The sequence below is a fragment of the Medicago sativa genome, chromosome 5 (genome assembly GCF_051527215.1).
Source record: "Medicago sativa cultivar Bolivia chromosome 5, Bolivia_mono, whole genome shotgun sequence".
Taxonomy (NCBI): Eukaryota; Viridiplantae; Streptophyta; class Magnoliopsida; order Fabales; family Fabaceae; genus Medicago; species Medicago sativa.
In genome coordinates, this window is record NC_140753.1 from 2,785,535 (window position 1) to 2,812,051 (window position 26,517).

The 26,517-nt window shown below is 32.5% G+C and overlaps 3 protein-coding genes and 1 pseudogene across 5 annotated transcripts; all 4 read left to right on the top strand.

Annotated features, from left to right (window-relative positions):
- The first annotated feature begins 5,865 nt into the window (after positions 1–5,865).
- On the top strand, positions 5,866–8,260 carry LOC146919134 (F-box/FBD/LRR-repeat protein At4g26340-like). The gene is made up of 3 exons (XM_085710564.1): positions 5,866–6,713; positions 7,374–7,538; positions 7,627–8,260. Exons 1-3 carry the CDS (start codon positions 6,006–6,008, stop codon positions 7,912–7,914), a joined length of 1,161 nt encoding a protein of 386 aa, XP_085566690.1. The 5' UTR covers positions 5,866–6,005; the 3' UTR covers positions 7,915–8,260.
- A 4,481-nt stretch (positions 8,261–12,741) lies between these two features.
- LOC146919135 (F-box/FBD/LRR-repeat protein At4g26340-like) lies at positions 12,742–14,438 on the top strand. 2 transcript variants are annotated; one of them, XM_085712385.1, is made up of 3 exons: positions 12,742–13,523; positions 13,624–13,776; positions 13,861–14,438. In XM_085712385.1, exons 1-3 carry the CDS (start codon positions 12,807–12,809, stop codon positions 14,149–14,151), a joined length of 1,161 nt encoding a protein of 386 aa, XP_085568511.1. In that variant the 5' UTR covers positions 12,742–12,806; the 3' UTR covers positions 14,152–14,438. The 2 variants fall into 2 exon arrangements, with proteins under 2 accessions (XP_085568511.1, XP_085568512.1); XM_085712386.1 differs by having other exon boundaries at positions 13,877–14,438.
- Positions 14,439–20,436: 5,998 nt separating this feature from the next.
- LOC146919136 (F-box/FBD/LRR-repeat protein At4g26340-like) lies at positions 20,437–22,148 on the top strand (annotated as a pseudogene). The gene is made up of 3 exons (XR_015010659.1): positions 20,437–21,257; positions 21,371–21,520; positions 21,609–22,148. The product of XR_015010659.1 is annotated as an F-box/FBD/LRR-repeat protein At4g26340-like (transcript).
- Positions 22,149–24,158: 2,010 nt separating this feature from the next.
- LOC146919137 (uncharacterized) lies at positions 24,159–26,445 on the top strand. Its single transcript, XM_085712389.1, has 5 exons — positions 24,159–25,392; positions 25,478–25,598; positions 25,684–25,863; positions 25,969–26,040; positions 26,195–26,445. Exons 2-5 carry the CDS (start codon positions 25,500–25,502, stop codon positions 26,309–26,311), a joined length of 468 nt encoding a protein of 155 aa, XP_085568515.1. The 5' UTR covers positions 24,159–25,392; positions 25,478–25,499; the 3' UTR covers positions 26,312–26,445.
- The last annotated feature ends 72 nt before the right edge of the window (positions 26,446–26,517 follow it).

The following is a 26,517-nucleotide window of genomic DNA, read 5'->3' on the forward strand; positions in this document are numbered from 1 at the left end:
TTATTGTACTTTTGTCTATACAACATACCGTAAAGCGGTATATAGCATAAAAGAAAATTTTATGATTAATGCATTTAAAAAATAGCACTGTTTTTTTTTTATATCAAAGAATAAAAAACAAATTAATCGTGTCTTATAAATAGAAGGGTTAATTATGTTTTTGGTCCCTACAAAATTGCGACCTTGTAAGTTTAGTCCTTACTTAATTTTAATAGCATTTTTAATCCCTACAAAAAATTTCTGCACTCAATATTAGTCCTTACTCAATCCAAATTTGTTTAATTTATGCTTAAACTCTTAAGTTTTTCAACAATTTTTTACAGGCGTGTTAAGAACGTTATTAAAAGGTCCTCCGAAAAAAATATCGCAAAAATTTGATTTCTACATCCATATTTTTGTTACTTATATCTTAAACTTTTGTCGTTTTAAAAAATTCATATTTAATTTATTTCATGTTAAAAAATTATAGATTTTAGTAAATGAACCTTTCATAGTGTTCTAAACTTGTATAAAAAGAATCGTTAAAAAATTTAAGAGTTTAAGGATAATTAAACAAAATTTATTTTAGCAGGGACTAAAATTAGAAGTAAATTTTTTTTTGTAGGGATTAAAAATGCTATTAAAATTAAGTAAGGACTAAACTTACAAGGTCGCAATTTTGTAGGGACCAAAAACATAATTAACCCTAAATAGAATAAGAGGGAGTATCAAATGTCACATCAAATTTATTTTATTGATGATTATTGTAAACGAAATCTAGAGGTTATGTTTGCTATTTTCCACCTTGTCACTTAAGACTACATATGATTATTTATGATTCCATGATAGTTGACAATGGTTTGTCATGGTGTGTGTGTGTATATATATATATATATATATAGTTACATGCACAAAATAGCCTTCAAAATTGAAGCATTGTATGTTTGATGTGGTATCGATAAAAATTGATTTTGTAAAATTGATTTTGACTAAACGTGATTTGAAAAGTAAAATACTTTATGTTTAAATACATTTATTTTAAATTGAGTTGAAGAATAAATTTGAGTGTTAAAATTAATTTTAGCATAAAAAAAACTCAATTTTTTAGTTTCAACTAGTATCAATTTTTTTAAACAAAATCAATTCTAATAAAGAGTAACCAAATATGCTAGAATTAATTAGACATATTTAAAATCAATTTTGACTCATTTAAAGGTGAAACAAAACATCTTTAGAATGAAAAATATAAACAAGAGTATATAAAACCACAACACTGAACCCCAAAAAGGGTGGCAAACACATGGGCATGACCCCATAACAATGAACAGAAAGAAAAAGACAGAGGAAGTGTCCTTATCTTCCGAGAACTTTATTTAGTAGTAGTATATAAGAATTTTTTTGAAAGAGTATTGCACTTTATAATATACAATTTTTTTAATGACAAATGTTAATTTTTTGACAAAAATAAACGATATTCATTCATTCAAATTGATAAAGTACATCGATACAATACAAATCCAAATTCGCTAAAAACAAAAAGGATGAATCTGTGAACAAACTCACAGCATCCATGTTAATATAGCATAAAACGGCAAAGTACCTATGCCTACAAATATGACTAATATGACTATATTCATGTCTCTGAAATACTCATGTCTCCGGATCTGCAACGCTGACGACGCCAAAGTCATTGTCATTGATCGGATCTGCACTTGCTCCAAGCTAATCTTTCAACTTGAATCAAATAAACACCGCACTACGACGGGAAATCAAAAACACACCACACAAAGACGGAAAATCAAAACAAACAGAGTCATTCAGAAACGACGAAACACAAAAACAAACGAAAGAAAACAGAAAATATGTGAAATCACATATTCAATTAGAATAGAAGGAAAAACAATTCGGAGGGGTGATTTTTGGGTCAAAATTGATCCTAAATCACCCTTCTAAAAAGAAGAAGAAGAAAGGGGTGTCGGCTAGGGTTTGAGAAGGAGAGAAGAGAGAATATATTTGAGAAGGTGTTCGGATTATAATGACAAATGTTAATATTAAGTAGTTTGTTAAATTAATACATTCTCATTTACTTGGGTTTGAACCCTCCAACTCATTTTCTATTAACCCTAACAAGTTTTTTTTTTTTTTTTTAAACAAACAAAAGGGTGCAGATGAAGAATCAACTGCAGCACCCTAGATATATAAACATAAAGAGAAACAAGGACAAAAGGAGAAGGGGGACCTAACGAAAACCTTCTCAAACGATAAAGGCAACAAAAAACAGGGGCCAAACGCCAAACCCAAAAAGAACAAGAAAATAAAAGCATACAAACAAAGGGGAAAAGAAAACGAACAAGAACAAGAACAAGGAAAGTAACTCATAGAAAGCTCATGAATCAATCTAGTAACCTACCCACGGAGCGAGTATTGTGAACCCGAAAACCCTTCTGCTTATTCCTCTTCTTTGTGGACCGAGACTCCACCTCAATAAAGGGCTCTTCCGAAGCAGCAGAGCAGTTCCTCAGATAATTGATAGCGGCCTCTCTTTCTTCCTCATCAGTGTAAAGTTGAGGCACAAAGTTCCCAGCATCATTACCCTTCAAGAAATGTGGCCGCAAAATCTCCAAGTCATGAGCGACGTTTGGGTTTAAAACCTCAATTCTTGAGGGAAGTGTGCCACACAATGACGAGGAACCTTGAGTGTAGTCTAGATTAGTGACAACATCACTCCAAGGACAAACAATGCATAAATCAGGATATTTGTCACTCTGTTGTTCCTCTCTATGTTGCTCAGCCAAATCAGAGGTAAGTATCTGAATTGGTTGCAGAGGATCCGTACCTATAAAAGAGCTAGGAAGAAGCTCTTTCTCAAATATTATAGGATCTCCCATAAACACGCTAGATGTTGCATCTTTTGACCTTATTATATCAATAATAAGGGGATCTTCAAAAGTCATAGGTTTTTTCCCGCCTTGCACTTGACCCACATTTTTTTTAGGAACAAAATCCTGTTTGAGTTTTTGTACGGGGTCACTTTTGGAGACAACCTTCTCAAGAGCTGCTTTATTGACAAGATTTTTTTTACAGTGATCCGGAGAATGGCCAATAGAGTTGCAATTGAAACAATAGTATGGAGGCTTTTCATACTCAATCTCAATTTCAAAAGAATAATTTTCTCTTTCAACGCACAAAGAGTTGGGAAGAAAACCAGCCATATCAACATCAACCAGCACACGTGCATAATGTCCAAAAGCATGATTTTTAGTATTCTCATCAATTGTTATAGGCGTACCAATAGCCCCAACAATCTCAAATAAAGTTAAAGGTTGCCAATACTCTAGAGGAAGATAATAAAAACGAACCCATACCTGACTATGAGTTTGTTTTTGGCTGGAAGAAATAAATTCTGGAGACCAACGAGAAAGCCGTAGCAATCCCGGTTTCAAGTTCCAAGCACCATTTGACCATACACTTCTAAGATCATCCGCACAAGAGAAACGAAATTCAAAAAATCCCCAACCTAGAGGAATCATCTTCCACTGATTGAGAGGTTTCCATAACAGCAAGAGTTTCTCGCGCAAATCTTTAGAGGAAATGGGTTTATCACCCCCGAGACAGCATCAATCTTCCATGAAGATAATTGTTGCTATTAGCAAGATCAATTTGGTATACATGATTATTTTTCTAACAAGTTTGGTTTATAACCCTAACAAGTTGAGCTACCCAACCCGTTATAATATACATGATTATTTTTCTAGAATATAACAGTGCGGCATTATGTATTTAAATATCCTTGGTAAAATTGGAGGCGGATTGCTATGTACAATGTGTTTTATAAATTGGTTTAAAAAATGTTGGCTAATCAACTAAAGGAAGTACTTTCTAAATATATTTCTAATAACTAATCATCTTTTGTATCTGACAGATCGATTCTAGATAATGCATTGTGGTGACATACATGACTCAAGTTTATGTAGAAATGCACTCGTTATTTCTCACATTTTATTTGCGGGTGGTTGTTTTTTTAGGGGCCAAATATAATGAATCACAAACAATGAAGAATATCTTATCCACCTGTGAAGCAACATCAGGTCAAGCTATTAGTCTTCCATAATCAAAGATTTTCTGTTGTATAGAAATGCCCCTAAAATTGTCCAGAACTCCATCACCAACATTATGGGGGTTTAGGTTGTCCTAGGGACCAAAAAATATCTTTGATTGCCTTCTATGATAGGAAGAAATAAAAGGGTTAATAGTGCTTTACCCCCTTGTAATATATGTCATTTCCGATTTTCCACCCTGTAAAATTTTTTGTTTGGTTTTCGTACTTGTAATTTGAAGATTTTTTGGTTTTGGACCTTCATGACAAATTTCGCCCCCTGTAATTTGATAAAATTTTGGTTTACCTCCGTGTAATTTGAGCAAATTTCGGTTTACCCCCTGTTAATTTGAGCAAATTTCGTTTTAGCCCCCTGTCATATCATCGAATTTGCACTGTCAAAAATCATGAAGGTCCAAAACCAAAAATCTTCAAATTACAAGGATGAAAACCAAACAAAAAATTTTACAGGGTGGAAAACCGAAAATGACCTATATTACAAGGGGTTAAAGCACTGTTAACCCGAAATAAAATGACTACATTTAACTTCAGTAAAGACAGGTGTGGCAAAGAATTAGCTATTGGTGTAGCAAGTGCCTACCAAAAGCGGGAAAGGAGATGATGATCAAGTCAATGCTTCAATATATCCCATCTTATGTAATGAGTATCTTTTTGCTCTCTAAGTCTATTATTACCACCATCGAGAAAATGAACAATTCTTTTAGTGGGGTAATGGTGGAACTTGTTGTGCATAAATCTCATGGTGGAATGGGTTTTAAGGATCTTGTGACATTTAATCTAACTATCTTAGGAAAACAAGGGTGGAAATTCTGAATTAGCGTGGATGCCTTGGTGATCACTAATGTTTGATGAGAAATTTAAATCACTTTTACCACAAAAATATGATGTATAGCTAGGTAGATATGAGGGTGGTGTCTTTCTACGAGCTTTTGGTGTTCTAAGATCGCATGATTTTTATAGGAGATGCTACAATTTTATAGCTTAGGACCCATAAATCGATGTTCAAAATTGTTTTAGAATGTCATTATATGAGCCGAGATTACTTTCATTTAACTCTTGATATAAATCATTTGAAATCTTCATAGTTTTTTAAATTCTTATAAAAGCTTATGATATAAATCATCTGAAATTCAAATTCAATCTTAAAAGTCATTAAAATCTTGTAGTCTTTTAAAATCCGCTAGACTTTTTCATTCAAATATTGTCTTTTAAAATCCTGATCGATTATAACTCCCTAAATTTTAATCGATTGAATATATTTGGGTTAAATATGTTTTTAGTCCCTACGAAATTATGAATTTTCTAGTTTAGTCCCTATAAAATTTTAATGGTAATTTTAGTCCTCCATAATATTGTAGTTTGTAAGAATAGTCCCCATAAACTTTTAGTCCTCCAAATTATTCCCTATAAAATGCAAATAGGGACTAAAAGTGAATAAATTTTTTGTAGGGACTAAACTTAAAAACTTATAATTTTGTAGGGACTAAAAACATATTTAACCCAATATATTTTGACAGTGTATTGATTGATCGTAAAAGGTAATTTAATGTTAATTTGTTTTTAATTTTTCTTTTTAATAAATTAAATTTAGGGTAATCAAATTGAACTAGTGATTAACGATCTACACAAATTAAGATGAATGGTTGAGAAGAACCGACCAGAGCCCGGATTAATATGACCCTTCTCCTAGAAACCTAAAGCTAACATAAAAAATATGGGTAATGCTTGAGTGAAGAGATATGCCTAAGTCCAATTTGATTTTTGTTTTTTACAAAACCTCAGTCCAATTTGATATAAAAGTATTTTTTCGGTGAATATTTGTTGTGAAAATATTTGAGTTTAAAATAAATCATCATCATCAAAATATAAAACCTAAACAAAACTAGGTTTCTTTTATCATCAGAGAAGAATGTCCTGCGGTGAGGAGAAGACGAAGTCAGAAGTAGAGACGACGATTGAGTTGCTTCCTGACGATCTTCGATGTCACATTCTGTCATTCCTTCCGACGAGAGATGCTGCTGCTACTAGCCTTCTGTCAAAGAGATGGAAACCACTTTGGCTCTCACTCCGTTCCTTCGAATTCAACAACAGATACTATACTGACTTTGGTAAGTTTTCAGATATCGTCATCTCAGTTCTCTCCTCACGACACTCTGTCCAATCATTACGCCTTACTTGTCACTCCAGTGATCCATTCAAGGTTGTAGATGTCAACCACTTTCTTTATAAAGTGGCGCTACAAGGAATTCCGGAACTCCACCTCTGCTTGTTCACATATTCAACCATATTGCCTAATGGCTTTTGCAAGAATCTTGTCACCCTCGACCTACACTATGCTAGTTTGAATTACTTTTCATGTGTTGATTTTCCGTTGATCAAGTCCCTAAGTTTGATCTTCGTCAAATTTGAAAGTCACGCCATTATGTTCAAGTTTTTGTCTGGATGCCCCAATCTTGAATATTTAGATGCAAGACACTTAGATGTAAGTAACCGTGACATTCCACCTCCCGCGGAAGAGATAGCAGAAGCCTTGCCCAAGTTGGTCAGAGCAAAAATTAATCATTCATCTATCCTGGGGCCCGTGCTTGGTAATGCACGGTTTTTGTGCATACAAATGGTATAAAATACTTCTGTAATATTAATAATTGTTTGGCTTAATGGTGTGTTTCGCCCCTGCAAATAGGCGGCGTTTAAAAATTGGTCCCTGTAATCGTTAATCCTGGCATTTTACCCCTGCAATTGTTAATCATTTAAAATTTGGTCCTTACGTCACCAGATTAGCAAAAATGGCATGGGAAATGACGAAATTACCCCTGACTTTTTTTTTTCCTTAAAAAAAAAAAATTCAGTTTTTTCCCGAATTTTTTTTACGATTTTTTCCCGAAAATTTTTCAGTTTTAATTTTAACAATTTTTTTCCGAAATTTTTTTTGACTTTTAATTATTTTTTCAGATTTTTTTAATTTAAAAAAGAATTTTCAAAATTTTGAAAAAAAAAAATTTGAAGGAAAAAAAAATTAGCCCAGGGGTATTTTGGTCAATTCCCATGCCATTTTTGCCAATCTGGTGACGTGGCAGTGATTAAGTTGGTCAAAGGACCAAATTTTAAATGATTAACAATTGCAGGGGTAAAATGCCAGGATTAGCGATTACAGGGACCAATTTTTAAACGCCGCCTATTTGCAGGGACTAAAGACATCATTAAGCCTAATTGTTTTTACTTGTTAGAAATTCTTATTACTTTCTAGCAACAATTACTTGTTTTTCCATGTGACTAGAACTTAATGAACTTAAGGGACTGTGTCTACATTCCCACGTTTCACAATCTATCCCACATGGACCTTACCTTTGACCGTGTGTACATTGGCTGCAATGTCGTGTGGAACTGGTTCGCACAAATGCTCCACAATAGTCCCAAGCTTCAAAATCTTACCATCAGCAAGGTTTGAATTTCATTTCAACAATACCCTTTTTTATTTTAAACCTTACTCCGGCATATTCTTTTTGACAAAAAAAATTGCATGTTATCAGCAGGAACACTCATATACATGTGCAATTGGCAAATGCCATTGGAAGGATCAACAAACTGTTCCAAAATGTCTTTCATCACAACTTAGAACGTTCAAGTTCAGATCATACAACGGCTTTGGTTGTGAGGTTCAATTTGCTAAATATATCATGCAGAATTCAAAAGTACTGCAAAATATGACAATCCACACTAAAGCAATTGACCTAAAGCACCAAATCTTGGAAACATTCTCTCGATGTCCAAGGGGCTCTGCGGCATGCAATCTTCACTTTGACACAACACCTTCTTAAGTCGAAGACTCTTGGAAGCTTCTTTATGATTTTTCAGTTATGTTTGTGATCACAAGTGCAATTAGGATCGTTAATTATAATTGTGATCGTTTCAATGCAAACAGCGGCTGCTGCAAGATAAAATAATTTTGATAGCTGCTAGTGCATTATGTGGATGGAAAAGCAGTATTTAGATTGTTTTATGGATCTAGACTCTGTTGGCTTTTACTGTGCCACTGTTCCGTATGAATATTTGTTAGTTTTAAGGGCATTGATTCTTCTGGATTTTATCGATGTAACCTTTTCATTTAGCTCCCAGCTCACTCCTTTTCTTTTCTTATCGACGATTGTTTTACATTCGAGTTTATATCAATCTCTATCATTGTTTGGCAGTTATTTTTCTACTGTTTAGTTTAGACATGAAAATTAGAGAGAAAGAGAGGAATTACTTCTGAATGCATCACTGTTCTGGAGACTATAATCCACTGGGCATCGAGGATTTGTTTTGTGATGGTTACATTGCAGTTTTTTTGCTGTCAAAATACTTTTAATCGATGTTGATTAATTATCTGTTAGGTGTTCCATGCAAAACTCTTCAGCATTGTGTTTTTCAAGTCGTTGATTTTTTCACATTGAGATACAATTTGTATTTCTGTTACTGTCTTTATGTTATTCGGGACATTTTGAAACTTTGCTCTTCTTGTTAAGAGTTTGTCTTCGTTTTATGTTAAGGGTCTCTCCTATCTATGCACCAAACTCTTGATGACTTTGAAAATTGAAATGCATGTAGAGAAGGGGACAGACTTTGTTTTATGTTTATTTCATGAGATTTTAAAATAATGTAATTGGGTTAGTTGGACTCTAGTGGCTACTCAGATGATTATTTATGAGTACATCAACTGTGCTGTGATGCATGAAGTTCATGCAATTATACTTTACATATGTTAATTGAAGAAGAGCAATTAATATGTTCACTGTGAAGTGATCCAACTCATTGTTTTGAACAGTAAAAACTTGTTTTTGACTCTGTCTCATCCCATGAGAATGTTGGAGTTTAAAATGCTTTTGGAGTTCTATAGGTCAATGCAGTGTTTGATAGTTTTATTTCATTCATGTTTGATGAGAAGTGTAAACCCATTTTACCAAAAAAATATTATGTCTAGTTAGGTATGGACGAGGAAGTGTCTCTCTATGGAGATTTTGGTGTTCTTAGATCACATATGATTTTGATAGGAGATGTTACAGTCTCATAGCTTAGGATCCACAAATTGGCGATGTTCATCCGATGGCTCTACAAATTGTTTTGTAATGATACCGCTTTCTTGTAGGTTAAGGAGTTATGGAAGTAGTATCCTACTGCTACTTTTCTTGTTTAGATACTACTTTTCTTGCCATTTTATCATTCTTTTCGACTCTTCTGACTCTAGTTCCAACTGTTCGGAATGCATGATTGCTTCATTTGCATACAATTTTCATTTTTAAAAGGATTCTCCAAGCATCCTTTGGGCTGGAGTAACACAAATTCACGAGGCTTATCATATATCTATCATACATTTGAGTAATGGTTACCTGTAATTATATATTATTTATATTTATATGATCTAATTATGAATGGCCTGATAATTTTCTCATTCTATCATAACTTCCTTACCGTATAACGATGATCAGGTGAAAAAAATAATAAAATTGCAACCTCAGTTTCTTATCATTGTGTTTTGAAAACAAGGAGGAAGCTAGGTATGGAATATATAGTTTTGTTTTTATGGTAGGTATAGTTAATTAGGTTGCTAGATTCTGTTTAGAAAGTCTATAAATAAGACTTGAGAATAGTGCAGTTTGTATCCCTGTCTACACATTTTTTCCAATATGATGAGCACCATCTTGGCTAACCAATAAATCAAGTAAAGTCTATACATGTTGATACAGCCACCTGGAATAATAATTTTATCTAGGTTGAAATCATGGGTTGAGTCATGAAACTTATGACAATTTAAATTGAATGAAATAGCCAATCACGAAACTTTAGTTATGCATATAATGAAATTAATATTGTTTGGATTTTATCTTTCAGCAAATCATTAAGCAGCTGATACAAAATTTGAATAAGTAGGTTATGCGCCTTTAAGGTGCTAGTTTTATTTCTTCTTGTTTATGCATAATGTAACATATTATTTCTGCCAAAACAAGTGTAATTCGTTGAAAACCATGAAGGGTACTGAGAAGTTGAACATAACAGCAAAAAAAGCGAATAAGATACACATTTTAAGCTATGCTGTTGTTTTCGCATCTACTCATGAAGGCTAGTTCATGTGTCATCAGTATCGCATCAGTGCAGCAAGACATCTTATTGGTCAATAGCATACGAGTTCATGTCTGTCATGCTTACATTTGAGCTGATTTAATAATCTGATTGCATCTTCCTCTGTTCTTTAGTTCTGGTTTGTAAACCTTTCTTTTGAATCAACTCAATTTTCCATCTCATATTTGTTAGAACATATTCGCTGTAATCTATTGCATTCTTAAAAGCCTACTATATAAATTGTTTAGTGAGGGAATTTTTAGAATCTTTTAGAAAGAGTAGACGCAGATAAACAACTGCTAAACAATGATAGTCATCAATACATTCTTTTGTGCATTGAGGCCATCGACTTCCCCACAATAAGAGCTCTGCCACGTCCATTGTTTAACCTCTTCATTTTTCCTCTTCAGATCCTTACATCCTTACTCAATCAATAATTTTGTTTCTTTGTCGATATGTATGCAACTTACAAAATAAGACACCATTAAGGATGTTTGTGATTATTTGAAACGTTTGAATGTTCAGTTTAATTTTACAAAACAATATCAGTTATTGATATTTGAGCTCTTAAGCAGAAAAAATATAACCATTCAAAAATTTTATTCTGCCAAGACTAATTTTTGGGATCAATTGGCCCTTAGAATCAACTGAATTGCAAGCTCTGAAAGTGTGCATTGATTATAGAAATGAACATCGCGTAATTCAATTTCTGATGACTCTTCGGTATGACATTGAGGAGCTGAGTGGGACTATTTACAACACACTCCTCTTTCCAAGTATTGGTTAAGTAGTTAGATCGTTGTTGGCAGAAAAAAAAAAATCATACTTTAACCTTGTAGGCCGAAAAAGGATTTTGTTACATGTAGTCTGTTATTTTTTAGCTAAATAGATTTATAAAAATGTCTTGGTCTTGTGTATTTTATTTTAGAAAAAGCTGGCTGACGTGAATTTGATTTAAGCTAGACAGAGGTGAAGTTTTGTGAATGCGCTTGGCGGAAATTGCAAGTTTTGAAGGCTAACACAACTTCCTGGACCGCCTTGCTGAGGCATGACGTCCATCAGAAGGAATTTTGTTAAGGAATCTTGTGGAACACTTCTGATTGGAATATCCGGCGGAGCACCTTGCTGCCTGGCAGAATTTGCCTTAAAAATGCTTTTTTTGACCCTAACCCGCCATGTGTTTGGAGCATTTAAATGACTAGCCAGCTCTTTTAAAACATGATTATTCCGGCGGGCGTTATCTATCAGTTAAGCGGTTATGCTTGAGATTCAAATACTATCAAAGCCAAACTTTGGGAGAATTCAAGGGTTTTGATTCAATTTCATCTTTTGAATGTGTGACTCTCAAACTCTATTGTAATGTTTGTAACTATTATGAGTAGATAAGTCTCTCTAGATTAAAATGTAGATGAACCTCTTTAAATATGCTTGAGCTATGTAATTCATGAATCCTGGTTATTTAATTGATTTCTTCTGTTTATTTGATCACTTTCAAATTGAAATTAGGGTATAATTCACTATTGAAAAATATGTTGTAACCAGATAATTGTTTGCCTAGATTATTGCTATAGGAATATGGATTTGTCAACTTGTTATATAGAAATTAGCGTTCTATCATGCTTTTGATAACAATAGTTCACTTACTTAGGGTGTGTTTGAATTAAGGGTTTAGGAGGGGAGAGTTGACTTTTCTTTTTTAAATTACGGACTATATAACATGTTTTTCTAAAATAAATTAAGTGTGATTGAAGTATTATATGATTGTTTATCATGTTAATATGTTAACTTTTTAAAAAACATTTCATAATGTCCGTAATTTAAAAATGAAAAGTAAACCCTCCCCTCCATTCTCCTCCTAAACCTTCCATACAAACACACCCTTAAGGAATCAGGACGCCTTTGTTTGATAACAATAGTTTTAGTGTAACTGGCTAATTTATGGTGAACATAGGTTTTTTTTTAATAGAGAAAATCGTAAACAGGTCATTCAATTACTATGATTGAGATCTTTACTACCATTACCAAGCAGTGAAAAAAAGATTTTGTCAAAAAAAGTAGTGTAAAAAAAGAATTTGAAATCCTAATCGTTTTTCTTTATCATCAATTTGAAGCAATTATTTTATTTCACCAAGTTTCTAAACAATTCACAAACAAACTCCTCAATTTAATTATCACCCAAGTAGAACTGTAATTCCTAGTACGTTTTAAGATTATTCTCAATTTTTGTGTTTGCGGTGTGATTTGGATCAATTTTGAGATAAAAAGTCATCTGTTATCTAAAATAAAAATTGCATGAGGTTCAAATGACTATTTTTAAAAAAAATGTGATTTGATTTGGTCAAAATATATGCCATTTAGATCAGTTTTTGTTTATAATAAAATATAGAGGAGTATGTATATTTTTTGATTAGTACAATAATTACCTTTTTAATAAAAAATACATTTAAATTGTTTATTAAAAAATAAATTATACATATTTTATTGGTAAATCAAATCTATCCGTGGTTATTATTTATTTGTACCAAGCAAGAGAGAGAATAGGGAACAACGTGTGGGTTAACCAATAAACTAGACTAGACTAGGGTTTCATTCTTATACCGATCAAAAGAATAAGATGAAGAAGACGATGCCTTCCTGTGTTTCAACTATCGAGTGTTTTCCTGACGATGTTCGGTGTCACATTCTCTCATTCCTTCCAACAAGAGATGCTGCTGCTACAAGCCTTCTGTCAAAGAGATGGAAACCACTTTGGCTCTCGCTCCGTTCCTTCGACTTCCATGACAGATACTTTCCTGACTTCCGCAAGTTTTCCAATTTCGTCATCTCATTTCTCTCCTCACCAAACTCTGTCCACGTCCAATCCTTACGTCTCTCTTGTGGCTCTGATGTTACCTTCAGATCCTTCCCAGATGATTTAGACCTCTTTTTTAATAGTGTAGAGCTAAAAGGTGTTCCGGAACTTGATCTCCGAATACTCTTTCGGACCAAATTGCCTAGTGGCTTCTACAGTTGCAAGACTCTTGTCACCCTCAAGCTAGGCAATGTTGTTTTGGATTACTCTTCTTGTGTTGATTTTCCATTACTCAAATCTCTAATTTTGAATGACTTCATCTTTGGAAGTCAAGCTATTATGTTCAACTTTTTATGCGGATGTCCTAATCTCGAATATTTAGATTTTGATGCAAGATCAGTAAAAATTGATCGTGACACTCCTCCACAAGTGGAAGAGGGGGCTAAGTCCTTACCCAAGTTGGTCAGAGCAAGAATTGGTTATTGCAACTATATTCTGTTTCCTGTGTGTTCTAATGCACAATTTTTGCACGCACAAATGGTATAAAATGTTTCTCTAATGTTAACAACTTGTTTTTATTTCTTTATCAAAAAATCTCATTATTTTTAGTAACAATTATTTGTTTCTTTCATGTCTATAGAACGTTAATGATTGTGTCTACAATCCCATGTTTCACAATCTAATCGATTTGGACGTTACCCTTGCGTGGGGAAACTGCTGCAACGTCATGTGGAACTGGTTTTCACAAGTGCTGCACAGTTGTCACAAGCTTCAGAATCTTACCATTTACAAGGTTTGTTTTAGTTCGACTTCTATTTTAAACCCTACGTGTTTCATTTTATTTTTTTGACAAATGAAAATTTACATATTGTAACAGAATTTCAAGTGTGTAGATGAAATTGGCAAAGAGCATTGGAAGGATCCACAAATTGATTTAGAATGTCTTTCAACACAGCTTAGAACATTTACACTCAAAAATTACATAGGCTTAAGTTGTGAGGCTCAATTTGCTAAATACATTATGCAGAAGTCAAAAGTACTACAAAATATGACAATTCAGAGTACTTTAAACATTGATCTAGAGCATCCAATGTTGGAAACTTTCTCTTTGTGTCCAAGGGGCTCTGCGACATGTAAACTTCACTTCGACTTACAGCCGGACATGTAATCTTCACTTTGACTTACATCCGACCCTACGCCATTTTTAATTATAGTTGTGAATTGTGATCACAAATGCAATTATGCTCATTTATTATAATTTTGTTCATTTTGACGCAAACTGCGGGTTGTGTAGGACAAATTGATTTTGATAGCTGCTAGGGCATTATATGGATTAAAAGGTACTATTTTCATAGTTTTATGTATTCAGACTCAGTTGCCTATTATTATTATGCAAATATGTAAAATAGCAACGCTTGGTAGTTTTAATGGCATTGACTCTACTGCTTTTATTTATGTAGTTTTTTCATTTTATCTCCTCCCACCTTTTTTGTCCTTTTCTTTTACTTTTGATGTTTGCTTGTTGCTCTAGTTATATCAATGTCTATTCGTTGCCTGGCAGTTACTAGTATTTTTCTGTTGTTTAGTTTAGACATGAAAATTCTAGGGAGGGGAATTGACTCTCAATGTATCAATGTTGTGCTAGTTTTGTTTGAAATTTGGTATAAGGATAATACACCTGGCATTGAGGATTTGTGATGTTATGGTTTTTTTTTTTTTTTTTTTTTTTTTTTTTGTAATCATATTGTGGTCGATTTGCTGTCATATTGCTTTGGATTAACAATATTGAATAAGATATGGTTGGACAATGTGTTCATAGGTGGTGGACTATCCTAAATTTACATTCCGATTTCGTAAGGATTGAGTTATGTCAAATCCGAATTCTAAGATGGTATCAAAGAGTACTATTCAAGGCTTGTTGAACTACTTGCCATGAGGTCACCGCTATCCGGCTACTCGGGGTCATGCTCTAAATGTCCAGTTCTGGGCACGATGGGTGTTGACAATATGGCCTGAAAATGTGTTTCTAAGTGGTGGTTAGTCCTCACCTAATCCTATTAATTTGCTGTTACGTGTCCAATGCAAAATTCGGCTGAATTATGTTTTTCCAATTGTTGGTTTCTTCCGTATAATTCACAATGGGGATCCGTTTGTATTTCTGTTACTTTGGGAGCCTTGCTTTTCTTTGGAAGAGGGGAAGGGTTGATTATGTGATTGTCTTATGCTGTTGCTTTCACTAGGAGTTGGTCTTTGTTTTATATTTAGGATAATATAAGATTCAGTTTTCTAATACTCTTCTTCCTCTTACGCTGTCCTCTTTCTCTCTCGCGATACTCTTTTCCTTCACATCTCTGCTTCCATTTTGTGCCTCAATTTTGTAAGTTGATCTACTTTTTTATTTTCTAATTCATATGATTTACTTGTCCGATGTTCTCGACTGGTTTTTTCTATTGATTTGCTATGATGCTCGTTGTTTGCTAATGAGTTCTGTTTAAATTCCTGCATAATTTTCATGGATGAGTTCTTTCAAAGTTACTTGGCAAATCAAAATCTTACATTGTTAATTTTCACTGATGTATGTTGTTTAACTTCCTGCATAATTTCCATTACTGAAGTGTTGTGTTACTCATATAATGATCTCTGTTTCTGTATGATCTGCTGCTGCATATTGTTCTGATTTGCCAATATGTTTTTTGCGCGTGGTTTCTGTTTTAGAGCATCTTTGTTGTGGATGTTTTGTTGGCTGTTTTTGTTGTTCTATTTGTGCAAGATAAACCCTTGAGAGCTTCCTAATTATTTGTTCCAATGCCTTTGATGAAACTTTTAAAAGAAAATGATTCCTGTAATACGAGTTCAAACAATTCACCGAGATAGATACTGTCAGATTACTTTAAAATCATCAAATGCCCCCTAAAAGCTAGTTAATCTTTCATTAAGTTTTTCTATCACACATTTCTCTATCTACTACTTATCCCTACTCCACCCTATAATATATCATTCATTCTTATATTCTGTTGTTATAATATCACCATGTAGGTAATGTACCATCTCAATTATGAAATCCTTTACTTTTTCATTCGTCCTTTCTTTATGTTTTGTCACCCTTTTTATCAATTACTTTCTAAAATAATAACAAGAAACAAGTAATATTGGTTGCATGATAGAGGCAGTTAGTTAATGTTGTTTTCAATTTCTTTTTGAAGGGTAATGCTATTTTCATTTTAAAGAGAACAAACCGAGGGTTTTAATTGCACACTACTTTGTTAACAATAATTATTATGCTGGTTCAAGTTATTATGTATGTTTCAGCCAAATTTGCTAAGATTCTTAATTAGTATTTCCTTTCAAATTTTACGTAATTGCCATCTTGCATTGGTTTTTCATTTGTTATGTTTGCTTCTGTTTTGTTTCTTTTGGTTTTGGTTTGGTAATGTCAATAAGATGTGGGTTGTGCTCATTAGTAAAGTCAATAAGATGTGGCTTGAAATTCATCTTCTCCTTCCCCTTCCTTCCCATAAAGTACAACTCTATCCCTATCTTTCTCTATCCCTCTCTCATGTATCTCTTGAATACTACCTTTTTAAGTGTTTTCTTTTTTAAATTAACACTAAAATAGTGATGTGTTATTTTTTTATTATTATACCCTCATTTTAATCCACCAATAAATTCCTATTTTTTTGCACACACTTTATCTTTCCAATAAATTTAATATGTTATCTTTCTCTCGTAACAAACAGTTGCCAGTTGATAACTTTTTCTCCAACAAATTCCAATTTTTTTTTGCGTGCTCTCTCTCTCTTTATCATATCAAACAATTGTCAATTTTCTAAATATTGTGCACATCTTTTTAATTATTTTAAATCAATATAAAATTTATTTCAATTTCTTCTTCATTGTCATCTTGTTCTTGTATCTTGTTAAATGAATCTTGAGTTAATTATGTTTCTAGTCCCTATAAAATAGCGATCTTGTAAGTTTAGTCCCTACTTAATTTTAGGTTAAAGTGCAACTTTGGCCCCCTATCTTTCAAAAAGTTGCGATTTTGGCCCCCTAAGTTTGAAAACTACAATTTTGGTCCCCTATGTTTTAGCCTCTTTGCATATTTGGTCCTTTTGGTCAATTTTGACCGGTCAACGGCCATGTGGCATGCCACATGGGTAATTATTAAATTAAAAATAAATAAAAAAATCATTTTTTAATTAAATAAATTAAAAATCTAATTAAAAACATTTAAAAAATCAGGAAAATTGAAAAATTAATAAAAAAATTGAAAAAAATTCTGAAAATATTAAAAAATTCTGGAAAATTGAAAATTAATAAAAATGAAAAAATATGGAAAAAATTTAAAAATTCTAGAAAAATTAGAAAAATACGAAAAAAATTTAAAAATTCTCGAAAAATTAATAAAAATAAAAAATGATTAAAAAATAAAATAATCTAATAAAATGAAAAATTCTGAAAAAAATAAAAAAGATTAAAAAATTTTGGAAAAATGAAAAATTAATAAAAAAATTTCAAAATTTTCAAAAAAATTAAAAAGATTAATCATGTGTATTTATAAACCGAGCTTAGGTTTATTCAGTGTATTTATTTCCAAAAAATTTGCAGTGTATTTTTGTGTATCTATAAACCGAGAATAAGGGAAAAAATATGTGTATTTATAAACCGAGCTTAGGTTTTTTTTTTATTTTTCGAAATTTCGAAATTTTCATTAGTATTTTTTCCGGGAATTTTTGTGTATTTATAAACCGGGAATTTTTGTGTATTTATACACTGAAAAAACCTAAGCTCGACATATATACTAATGAAAATTTCAAAATTTCGAAAAATACTAATGAAAATTCTAATTAAAATTTTAATGGAAATTTCGAAATTCTAATTAAAATTCTAATTAAAATTAGAAACGTGCCGAAATTCTAATTAAAATTCTAATTAAAAATTTTCATTAGTATTTTTCAATATGTTTTTTGCGCGTGGTTTCTGTTTTAGAGCATCTTTGTTGTGGATGTTTTGTTGGCTGTTTTTGTTGTTCTATTTGTGCAAGATAAACCCTTGAGAGCTTCCTAATTATTTGTTCCAATGCCTTTGATGAAACATTTAAAAGAAAATGATTCCTGTAATATGAGTTCAAACAATGCCTTTGATGAAACTTTTAAAAGAAAATGATTCCTGTAATATGAGTTCAAACAATTCATCTTCTCCTTCCCCTTCCTTCCCATAAAGTACAACTCTATCCCTATCTTTCTCTATCCCTCTCTCATGTATCTCTTGAATACTACCTTTTTAAGTGTTTTCTTTTTTAAATTAACACTAAAATAGTGATGTGTTATTTTTTTATTATTATACCCTCATTTTAATCCACCAATAAATTCCTATTTTTTTGCACACACTTTATCTTTCCAATAAATTTAATATGTTATCTTTCTCTCGTAACAAACAATTGTCAGTTGATAACTTTTTCTCCAACAAATTCCAATTTTTTTTGCGTGCTCTCTCTCTCTTTATCATATCAAACAATTGTCAATTTTCTAAATATTGTGCACATCTTTTTAATTATTTTAAATCAATATAAAATTTATTTCAATTTCTTCTTCATTTTCATCTTGTTCTTGTATCTTGTCAAATGAATCTTCAACTATTTCTCCCTTTTCATGTCTTATCAGCAGTTCCAATGAGTCTCCACTCTTTCTTCCTTTTGAACATTCATGAAGTCTTTTATTTTTCTTATCTCAAATATGTTCTTTTATTTTGCATTTGAAATTTTTAACAATTGCTACTCTTCTTATTTATAGAATTTTAACTCTTCTTAGAACCATTGTTTGTAACAAAATTTTGTTTAAATTTGAAGATAACAAGAAATAAATTTTGTTTAAATAAATAAACAAATTTTAATTTTCCAAATAAATAACATTAATTAGTTTTATTGAAAAAGGTAAGAGTAATTGACAAAAGGGTATAATTGACAAATCAGACCCTTGAAAATACCAAAAGACAGTTAAATAGGAAAAAAAATTCACCCTAAAAAGACACAGACACTTAAAAAGGGACGGAGGGAGTAGAAATTAATAAAAAGTTCAAATAAAATAATAGTTTTTTTGGACAAGATCAAAGTAATACATGTAGTTTATTGAGATATTTATGCTAAATAGATAATTTTGTTTTAAAAAAAAACAAAAAAAATTAAAAATAAACGTGGGAATGACATGTGACATAAAATACTTTACTTTATTATATTTTTTAGTAAAAAAAAACTTACTTTATACTACCTCCGTCCCTTAATATAAGACCCTTTTGAGAATTTTTTTTGTCTCTTTTTATTAGATCCCTTTGGTATTTCTAAGTACATTAATATATAAATTCTTTACCAACATACCCCTATTTATTTTACATCTTTTTCTTCAATCAACATTAAATACTATGTTGAAAACATACACTAATTCCCTCTCTTAAGGATAAAATTGTAAAATCATTAATTACAAACAAATTTATTACCACTTTCAACTTTCTTAATTCCAGTTATTTCTCTAAAAGGGCCCTATAATTAGGGACCGAGGTAGTATATACTAGCGAAAAGATGGGCACTCATGTGCTTGTCTTTCCGTTTTTTTTATTGCATTAACGTTTAAAAATTATGAACTGTGTTTTTTCCGATTTTGATTAAATTTTGATCATTATATTTCCAACAAAGTTATTGCCATGAATAATTTTTTTTTTGTGGCCGGGGTTTGAACCCCGGACCTTGCATATATTATGCATTGTTCTTACCAACTGAGCTAAGCTCACGAACTAAAAACAAACACCTAGTAGATAATTTTTGTTTTTATTATTTAAAAGAACCCCTAAATAAATTGGTTTTGCAGAGTTTAACCCTTGATATGCAGGAAAGAAAAACCTCTTGATAAAGGGGTTTATATATTGGAATTTATGGGCTTTTATATATATATATATATATATATATATATATATGGGGGCTGTTAACTTGCACCCACCTAAAAACACTAAGGTGCAAGTTAACAAGCTGCACCTACTAGTTATTTACCAAAAGACCCATGTTTTTCTATTATAAACAAATATTATTTATGCTATTTACAAAAATGTCCTTTTAATTAAAATAAAGTTTAATAGAGACAAAAGAGTGTTTTAGTAAAGTACAAGTATGTGCAGCTTGTTAACTTGCACCTACTAGTTATTTACCAAAACACCTATGTTTTTCTATTATAAACAAATATTATTTATGCTATTTACAAAAATGTCCTTTTAATTAAAATAAAGTTTAATAGAGACAAAAGGGTGTTTTAGTAAAGTACAAGTATGTGCAGCTTGTTAACTTGCACCTTAGTGTTTTTAGGTGGGTGCAAGTTAACATCCCCCTGTATATATATATATATATATATATATATATATATATATATATATATATATATATATATATATATATATATATATATATATATATATAAACCTTTCGAAGGAAAGGAAAGAAAAAATTAGGTTTCTTTTTCACAGAAGAAGTTGTGGCGAAGATGTCGTGTGATGGGAAGAAGAAGATGGAGTTTTCCAGTGAATCGAATTCAGAAGTAGAGAAGACAACGATGGAGTCGCTTCCTAACGATGTTCGGCGTCGTATTCTGTCATTCCTTCCAACGAGAGATGCTGCTGCCAGCAGCCTTCTGTCAAAGAGATGGAAACCGCTTTGGCTCTCACTTGCTTTCTTTGACTTCAATGACGGATACTTTCCTGACTTCCGCAAGTTTTCCGATTTCGTCACCTCAGTTCTCTCCTCACCGCACTCCGTCCAATCATTACGCCTCACCTGTGGTTTTCATCCTTTTGTCAACTCAAGTTTTCCTGATTTCCACTTCTTTCTTAATATGGTGGCGCTAAAAGGGGTTCATGAACTTGACCTTGGCTTGGTCACTTTAACCAAATTGCCTTATAGCTTCTACGGTTGCAAGACTCTTGTCACCCTCAAGCAACACAATGTTATTTTTGATTTTGATTGACTCTTCCTATGTTGATTTTCCATTACTCAAATCCCTATATTTGAATGATATCAAATTTGGAAGTCAAGCCATTATGTTCAAGTTTTTATGTGGATGTCCCAATCTTGAATATTTACATGCAAGATCCCTACAATTTATTGGTCGTGACAGTCCTCCACAAGTGGAAGACGGAGATAAACCCTTACCCAAGTTGGTCAGAGCAAGAATGGTTGATTCTCCATATACCCCGTTTCCTATGCTTTGTAATGCACAATTTTTGCGCGCAGGAATGGTATGGAATGCTACTCTCATATTATTTAGAGTTTATTTATTTATCAAAAGTTCTAATTACTATCTATCTACTAACAATTATTTGTTTTTTTTTTTTTTCCTTCATGTAACTAGAACTTTAAAGACTGTGTCTCCAATCCCAAGTTTCACAATCTAGTCCAGATGGACCTTACTTTCAAGTATCAACGCTGCAAAGTCATGTGGAACTGGTTTGCGCAAGTGCTGCACAATTGTCCTAAGCTTCAAAGTCTTACCATTTACAAGGTTTGTTTTTGTTGGTGTCTTCTATTATTTTAAACCACGCTCACGTATTTTATTTTTGACTAATGGAAAATTTATACATTGTACACAGAACCACACATGTGTAAATGAAGGCAATGAGCACTGGAAGGACCCACAGATTGTTCCGACATGTCTTTCATCACAACTTAGAACATTCACACTCAAATATTACAAAGGTTTGAAATGTGACCCAATTCGCTAAATATATTATGCAAAATTCAAAACTACTACAAAATATGACAATTCACACTACTCTACACATTGATATAAAGGATCCAATATTGGAAACTTTCTCTCTGTGTCCAAGGGGCTCTGCGACATGTAATCTTCGCTTTGACCTACAACCGGCCCAACATCGTTTTCAATTGTGGTCGTGAATTGTGATCACAAATGCAGTTCTGATCATTAATTATAATTATGTTCATTTTGACGCAAACTGCGGTTGCAGGATAAATAGATTTTGATAGTTGCTAGGGAAGTATGTGGATTTATATGCAGTATTTGATAGTTTTATGGTTTCAGACTCAGTTGGTTTTTATTATTATACAAATGTCCAACAACAATTAATACTAGACAGTTTCAATGGCATTGACTCTACTGCAATTTATTCATGTAGCATTTTCAATTTAGCTCCTCCCAACATTTTGTCCTTTTCTTTTCCTTTTGGTGATTGCTTCCCACTTTAGTTAATTTCAATACGTATCTTTGCCTTGCACTTACTAGTATTTTTCTGTTGTTTAGTTTAGACATGAAAATTAGAGGGAGAAGAATTGTTTATGAATGTATCAATGTTGCTGAGTTAGTCTGTGCTAGATTTGATAGAAATTTGCTGTAGGGAATTTAATCCACCGGGCATTGAGGATTTGTGATGTTGTGCTTTTGTTGTAGTCATGTTGTGTTTTTTTTTTTTTTTTTTGCTGTCATATTGCTTTGGATTCAAATCTGTTAACAGTTCCACATTGAATGATATATGGTGTAACAATGTGTTTATAAGGAGGGAAAGTCCAAATTGTCAAAAAAAAAAAAAAAAGTGGGGAAAGTCCTAACTTTACAAGTCAATTTTGTATGGATTGATTTAGACCAAACCCAAATTCTGAGAATGTATCATATCCTATCCAAGGCCCGTTGGACTAATCACTCGGGGTCATGCTCCAGATGCCCAATTATGTCTGTGATGGGTGTTGAGAATATGTCCGGTCCTCGCCGAAACCCATTAATTGAAGAAGGGTCATGAATATTGTAATGAGTAAACCAACTCATATTATTTAGAACAACAAAAACTGGTTCTTAACGTTTATGTCGCTTTCTATGCTCTTCCTCTAGGATCTAGGCATTGATATTCGATACTTTACTACTCATAGTTGACTCTAGGTCGCGTCGCCTGATAATCTTGGAGTTCAAATTGCACTTTTGACTTCCATAGGCCACTGCAGTATTTGATAGTTATACTAATGTTAGATGAAAAGTATTTTGGATATTTTGAGAAGAGGTTTTAATTTATTTTTTGGTGGCAGTGGCTCCCCCGTAACTAGGCATGTTAGCAAGGTCTGTAACCAAAAATTGACAGCGATTCCCCCCTTTTAACATTCGTGGGCAGGGTAATGATATCCTCCCCGCACTTACCTGTACTAAATGAAATTACTAATTTACCATCATATTTATATACTACCTTCTTAAGGTAGTAACTTGAAGACCTACTGTAAAAAAAACAAAAAAATACTAAAAGATCTAGATTCCCACAAAGAAAAACTAATAGCACTAGAGTAAGAGACCAGTTGAAGTTTGATTCCGCATCCACAATCCTCTGCACCGCATCTGCCTCTGCCTTCCTTCATGATCACTGTGCCACTCCTCCGTAACACTCTCGTGCTGTTCCAGACTTCAGATAGCTCGTGCTGCTCCACTCATCTCGTGTTGTTCTTCTCGCATTATTCCCCATCTTCCCTCGTATGCGGTCAATCTTTTTAAATTCCTATATAATTTTCACCGACACGCAAATAAAAGTTACTTGACAAATCAAAATCTTACATTGTTAATTTTCACCGATGCATTCTGTTCAAATTCATCTGGAGTGCTATGTTCCTTGTATAATGAATTCTATTTCAGTCAGCGCGTTTCTGGTTCAACAATACTGTTATATTATATATACTGGTTTATTTTATTGTGCTGCTTTTGCATATTGTTCTGGTTTGTGAATGTGTTTTGTACTTTTGTGCGTAGTTTCTGTTATGGAGAGTCTTTGTTGTGTATGTTTTTTTTGGCTTTTGGTTGTTCTATTCGTGCAAGATAAACCCGAGAGCTTCCTAATTGCTTGTTCCACTGGCTGGATATTGGTGTCCAAGATGAAACTTCTGAAAGAAAATAATTCCTGTAAAATGATTTCCATTGTCGTAATTGAATTTTATTTTTCTACAGTTCTTATAGCTTCTTCTCATTCTACTATGCCAAAAATTCATTAAGATAGAAACTTATACGAATTAAGTTTGCTATTAAATTTAGATGCTGTCAGATTACTTTGAAATCATCAAATTAAATACCCAATAAAAGCAAGTTAATATTTCTTTAAGTTTTTCTATCTACTACTTATTCCCTACTCCACCCTTTATAATATATCATTCATTATTATATCCTTTATTATAAAAGCTAGAGTTGTTTGGCTACAATGTTTGCCCTAATTCACCATATTTTGCCCTAATGTCTAGCATTTTTCCCTCCTAAACAAGTATTAATTGCTACTCTAATCTCACCGTTCAAACTCTATTTTCACATTTGATCACACCCATTGATTCAAACTCTAAAAATGTTTCCTCATATAACTTCGTTAATGCAATTAAAGACGTATTAAATGCTAATCAATTCATTCAACAATCCCCTACACTAATTGTTAATCAAAAAAATCATAAACATCCATTAAAATGAACTTATATCAATTGGTCACGAAAAATAAAAGCTAGACTTGCTTGGCTACCATGTTTGCCCTAATTCACCCTATCCTTTATTATAAAAGCTAGAGTTGCCAAGCTATCATATTTGCCCTAATCACCCCCTCTTTTTCCCTCCTAAGCAATTAAATGATCTTAGCCGTTTATGTGAATTCCTTGCTAATCTAATCTCAGCCGTTGATTCAAATGATATGTTTTAAACTACTCATTTCCTATCTCATACAGATGAGTCATAATGTCCATTAAAATCGTAGTTAATGCCAATCAAATCACCATAACTCCCAACGATTAGTAAACTTTTCTATTTAGGGAATCATATCGTATGTATTCATTTAGTGAGTAAAATCGTAACTACTCATTTCCTATCTCATACAAATGTGTCATAATGTCCATTAAAATCGTAGTTAATGCTAATCAAATCACCATAACTCCCAACGATTAGTAAACTTTTCTATTTAGGGAATCATATCGTATATATTCATTTAGCAAATAAAATCGTAGTTAATGCCAATTAGTGCCCTAATCACCCCCTTTTTTCCCTCCTAATCAATTATATGATCGCTGCCATTGATGTATTCATTAATCAATGCAAATAATGCAAATAAAATCGTAACTACTCATTTCCTATCTCATACAGATGCGTCATAATGTCCATTAAAATCGTAGTTAATGCCAATCAAATCACCATAACTCTCAACGATTAGTAAACTTTTCTATTTAGGGAATCATATCGTATGTATTCATTTAGCAAATAAAATCGTAGTTAATGCCAATTAGTGCCCTAATCACCCCCTTTTTTCCCTCCTAATCAATTATATGATCGCTGCCATTGATGTATTCATTGTTGGTTACCGTGGTTAATGGAAAACTATCTTGCAAATGATGCAAGGAATGCAAAAGCGCTGTTCCGAGGTAAATATGCCGCTTTTATATGAAACATATCAATGCAAATAATTAAATTGGATTATAACTGATATCATTAATCAATCCATTGTAGGTTCAAGCTGCATGTCATTGTCATGGATGATTCTGGCTCGACAACATTTGTTCTCTTTGATCGTATTGTCACCCAGTTCATAGGAAGGAATGTCCAAGACTTGATTGCAGAAATTAACAAGGTTGCTTTCTTATTCTTAGTTTTATATTTTATATGCAGATTCAAGTCAACACTAATCACTACAAACTGCCATTTGCTTGGTGCAGCCTGAGAACAAGTCAATTGGTTATCCTATGGATTTCAACTTTTTTATGGACAAAAAAATGCTCTTTAAGGTGGAGGTTAGTGATGGTAATATCAATAGGAAGTGGAGGAACTATGGTGTCAAAAGGGCTACTGATGATGTTGAAGTCATCAATGATTTCATCAAGAAATACAATCTCAAGGTTTTTTTTTGTTTATATTTTTTTGTACTATCATATAGGTATGGATTCTTGTGCATGCCGTTATATATTAGAATTTTGACACGGAAGAAACTGTCTTTTTAACAGGATTCAACTGATGATGATGGTGTTGATAAGGAATTAGAGTTGACTGCGCTGGGTAGTGATGCCAATAATTTGGTGAGAAATTTATAAGCAGACTAATTGATCTTATGCCTTTTTTAGCATCCTGATGGCCGAATTATATCAAGTCTAATATTTTTAAACATTTCAGTCACTTTTGCGCAATCACAACTATATGAAAATTAATCGTTTTGCATATATCCTCTCTCAGGTGGGGTGTAGCATTACTACAGATACCTTTGTCAACATGCTGCAGGTTTCAAAGATGATTTCTGTAGTATTTCCTTCCCACGAACATATAACTGTCTACTACGTTTTAAATGTATAGTTTTTTTCATATAATGTCACAAGAAATTTATAGAATCCTCCTAACCGTTTTCTTATGACTTTACAAAGCAATACGCGGTTAAAACTTTTAATTGCTGCAATTAATAGGAATTACTACCAATTGATTTACAGTGATCATTTACATTAAAAACTTTCTATAAAGCCATACGCGGTACAAGTGAAAATTTCCATGAATTATTTCTTATG

Excerpts from the sequence above, each read along its gene's own strand:
- LOC146919134 (XM_085710564.1), top strand. The coding sequence starts at position 6,006 with ATGTCCTGCGGTGAGGAGAAGACGAAGTCAGAAGTAGAGACGACGATT. Across the intron at positions 6,714-7,373 it reads GGTTTTTGTGCATACAAATG|AACTTAATGAACTTAAGGGA; the intron begins GTATAAAATACT and ends CCATGTGACTAG. Across the intron at positions 7,539-7,626 it reads AAAATCTTACCATCAGCAAG|CAGGAACACTCATATACATG; the intron begins GTTTGAATTTCA and ends GCATGTTATCAG.
- LOC146919135 (XM_085712385.1), top strand. The coding sequence starts at position 12,807 with ATGAAGAAGACGATGCCTTCCTGTGTTTCAACTATCGAGTGTTTTCCT. Across the intron at positions 13,524-13,623 it reads AATTTTTGCACGCACAAATG|AACGTTAATGATTGTGTCTA; the intron begins GTATAAAATGTT and ends TCATGTCTATAG. Across the intron at positions 13,777-13,860 it reads AGAATCTTACCATTTACAAG|AATTTCAAGTGTGTAGATGA; the intron begins GTTTGTTTTAGT and ends ATATTGTAACAG.
- LOC146919137 (XM_085712389.1), top strand. The coding sequence starts at position 25,500 with ATGGATGATTCTGGCTCGACAACATTTGTTCTCTTTGATCGTATTGTC. Across the intron at positions 25,599-25,683 it reads TGATTGCAGAAATTAACAAG|CCTGAGAACAAGTCAATTGG; the intron begins GTTGCTTTCTTA and ends TGCTTGGTGCAG. Across the intron at positions 25,864-25,968 it reads TCAAGAAATACAATCTCAAG|GATTCAACTGATGATGATGG; the intron begins GTTTTTTTTTGT and ends TCTTTTTAACAG.